At 37.5% G+C, this 2,937-nt stretch overlaps 1 protein-coding gene across 2 annotated transcripts; it reads left to right on the top strand.

Annotated features, from left to right (window-relative positions):
* LOC112527956 (peptidyl-tRNA hydrolase ICT1, mitochondrial-like) lies at positions 1 to 2,937 on the top strand. 2 transcript variants are annotated; one of them, XR_003070787.1, is made up of 8 exons: positions 1 to 391; positions 1,811 to 1,870; positions 1,986 to 2,068; positions 2,176 to 2,240; positions 2,331 to 2,364; positions 2,470 to 2,540; positions 2,644 to 2,787; positions 2,869 to 2,937. XR_003070787.1 is itself a non-coding variant. In XM_025138821.1 (7 exons), exons 1-7 carry the CDS (start codon positions 106 to 108, stop codon positions 2,732 to 2,734), a joined length of 690 nt encoding a protein of 229 aa, XP_024994589.1. In that variant the 5' UTR covers positions 1 to 105; the 3' UTR covers positions 2,735 to 2,937. The 2 variants fall into 2 exon arrangements, 1 of the variants encoding a protein (XP_024994589.1); XM_025138821.1 differs by having other exon boundaries at positions 2,644 to 2,937.

Here is a 2,937-nt window from a genome sequence, read left to right as displayed (position 1 = left end):
AATTCTACAATAACACGAAAACAAGGCAATCTCTCTGTTTGTGTGCGTGTCCACCGTCTATGAAGAAAACCGATCTGCCATTCGAAAATTAGTTTGGAATCCTCAATGGCGGCAATTAGAACCACCGCCACAGTTCTCGTCAAACAGATTTGCTGCCCATCGCCATCATTACCTTCCATTCGCACCTATTGCAAACTCCTTTCCAACGTCCCGTCCATTTCCCGTCCAATCAGCTACGCTCCTATCCGGTGTGCCCGGGCTATCGATTCCGATGGCAGCAGCGGCGGCAACAGGAAGGCGTCGGCACGGTTGTCTCAGGTTCAACAGCAGTTACATGAAGCCATGGAGAGGGCTTCTGGAGGCGATGAACCTATTCCCAAGATTACTCTAGGTATACTTGTAACAAATGAAAACTCTAAATCTTATTTGCTATTTGGATGAATTGTTCATTTTGTGTTCTCTATGTCATGAGTCTAATTTCTACAACTGTTACATGAGCTGATGTAGAATCGGAATACGTACCCTAGTTCTAATTTGGGGGAAAGGGGTTCTAAATCTTATGATCTCCTTCGCGACAATTTTAATTGTGCAATGATGTAAATAGTGAAAGTGAACTCTTGGTTATTTGGACCGCTATGTTGGTTACATTAGATGTCAATCGAAATGTTTATGAGGTCACTGAAATTGGAAATCTGCTGTAAAATTCTCCAGTGATTGAAACTTGCTTGCTTTCTGACACCGGATGAAGTTGAAATTGAACATTAAAACAAGAATATTGTTATTTGGACTTAAATGTTGATTGGCGGGTGAGTGCTGCTCGAGTTAAATCATACCATTAGTAGAATGCTATTTCTTACTATAAGTTCCAGGAGTTTATTACTTCTAGTATGAAATATTTGAAAGATTTATACATAAGCATTAATCTTGTGGTCCTTGTTAGTAGCATGGAGACTTATATACATCAATAATTACTGCAAAATTATATATAAATGGAGAATTGGAATAAATACATAAGGCTTATGATGGCATATGCTCATGGATATCACCACTTCTTTAAGACAAATGGTTGCCCAAGCAAGAAGAGCAGTAGGCACAGAGTCATTTGTTGCATATAAGATGTAATTTCTCCAACCACAAGGGTGGTGCCTGATTGGTTTGAACTTGAGCTCCAAAGGTCAAAGTGCCTGGAAGTCCCAGGTTCAAATTCAAGGAGGAACAAAAATCCCCTTGTGGTCACGGAGGTTCAAATGTGGTGACTCTGGCTACCTGCAAAGCAGGTAGTCGTTCTGGGATTAGTCGGCTCGCATAGCTGGTTGGATATCTAGGTTAATAAAAAAAAATTCTAATAGACACTCTGTAGAATATCAGTTGCATTGCAATAACGATTAATTGGCCTGATGGGACTGTTCTGGAACTTTATTTTGGTTTTGTTATGTTATAGATAACGATCTGCTTCTTGTAATCTAATAATTAGTTTGTTGCATTACGCTGACAGCTTCGCTGTTTTATTGACCTTTAATCTACAAAGTAAGGTTTATACCAGAAGTAAATGTCCTCTTTCTGTCATACATGGAACTAGGAGTTAGTAGTTTCTTTGCATACAAATTTCATTATTCACTCTCAGTCAATTGCACTATTCTCTTTATAATTATTTTAGCTCCACTTCTTCTCAAACTCGAATTTTATGATGCTTATCATATATAAATGTAGATCCTCTCTACTTTGATGTCTTCTCTATAATGGTCTACATGTTCTTTTTTCTTTCTTTAGATGCAACTATTTCTTCACAAAGTTCCGTTTTGTGATTTAGATCATGTTTCTGTTAGCTTTGCTAGGAGTGGTGGACCTGGAGGTCAAAATGTCAACAAAGGTTCGATATCTTGTAACTTCTAATTCAAGTAAATTGCATTTAGCTTCACTGCTGAACTTTTTCTTGTTCTTATGCCAAGATTTCTCTTTTTCCATATCAATCATTTTGTTTGCAGTAAATACCAAGGTTGATATGAGGTTTAATGTTAATGCGGCACATTGGTTAAGTGACAGGGTTAGAGAGAAAATCTTACAGATGGTTAGTTAGTTCACTACTACTTCATAGTTCAAAGTTCAGCTTAATTTTCTGCTGCCGATACAATTGTCAGAATGTCCTCTTACCATCCATATATCTTCTTTAACCAGGAAAAGAATCGAATCAACAAAGATGGGGAGCTTGTGATTTCCTCCACAAGGACCAGAACACAGAAGTTAAATTCTATCCACTTATCCTTTCGCTTTTATATTTCCACATATTGTGTTTACAAAACCAAATGTGACGTGTAAAATCTTGTCTTCAGGGGTAACATTGAGGATGCCTTGGAGAAATTACAGGTACCAATAGCAAGAATCTCGTTACTAGATGTAGAATGTTAGTTACCATTTCACCATTAACGTTAGAGATTTCTCTTTACATATTAAAAGAGATGAATATGGTAGGCGATTATTGATGCTGCTTCGTATGTCCCACCACCTCCATCCGAAGAACAAGTCAAGAAAATTACCAAAATGTAAGTCTTTCTTCTTCTACCACCATCACCCCGTCATTTTATACTTATTGAGGTCCTATATTTTCAAAGTTGAATTTTTACTTTTGTTTCTTTTGGTATACAGAGCGGCTGTATCAGAGCAGAAACGGCTGCAGAACAAGAAGGTTATTTCACAGAAAAAAGCATTCAGAAGAAGCCGAGACAGTTATGACTGAAACCCGAACAGCAATACGTTTCAAAGGATGAAGCAGCAAGCATCATAGATCATGTAAGTTGGCATTAATGTGTTATATTTTGTAGATGAGAAGGATAGGATGGAAGTAGGTAATTTGATACATTAATTGTGCAGTTGGTCAAGTAAAAGCTCTACATTTGTGAAGTACATGATGCCAAGGTATGAAGATAGCTACATAATATC

Source organism: Cynara cardunculus (genome assembly GCF_001531365.2).
Source record: "Cynara cardunculus var. scolymus isolate 2C chromosome LG 15, CcrdV1, whole genome shotgun sequence".
Classification (NCBI taxonomy): Eukaryota; Viridiplantae; Streptophyta; class Magnoliopsida; order Asterales; family Asteraceae; genus Cynara; species Cynara cardunculus.
Note: the sequence above shows the minus strand (reverse complement) of the source record. Positions and strands in the feature narration are given on the sequence as shown.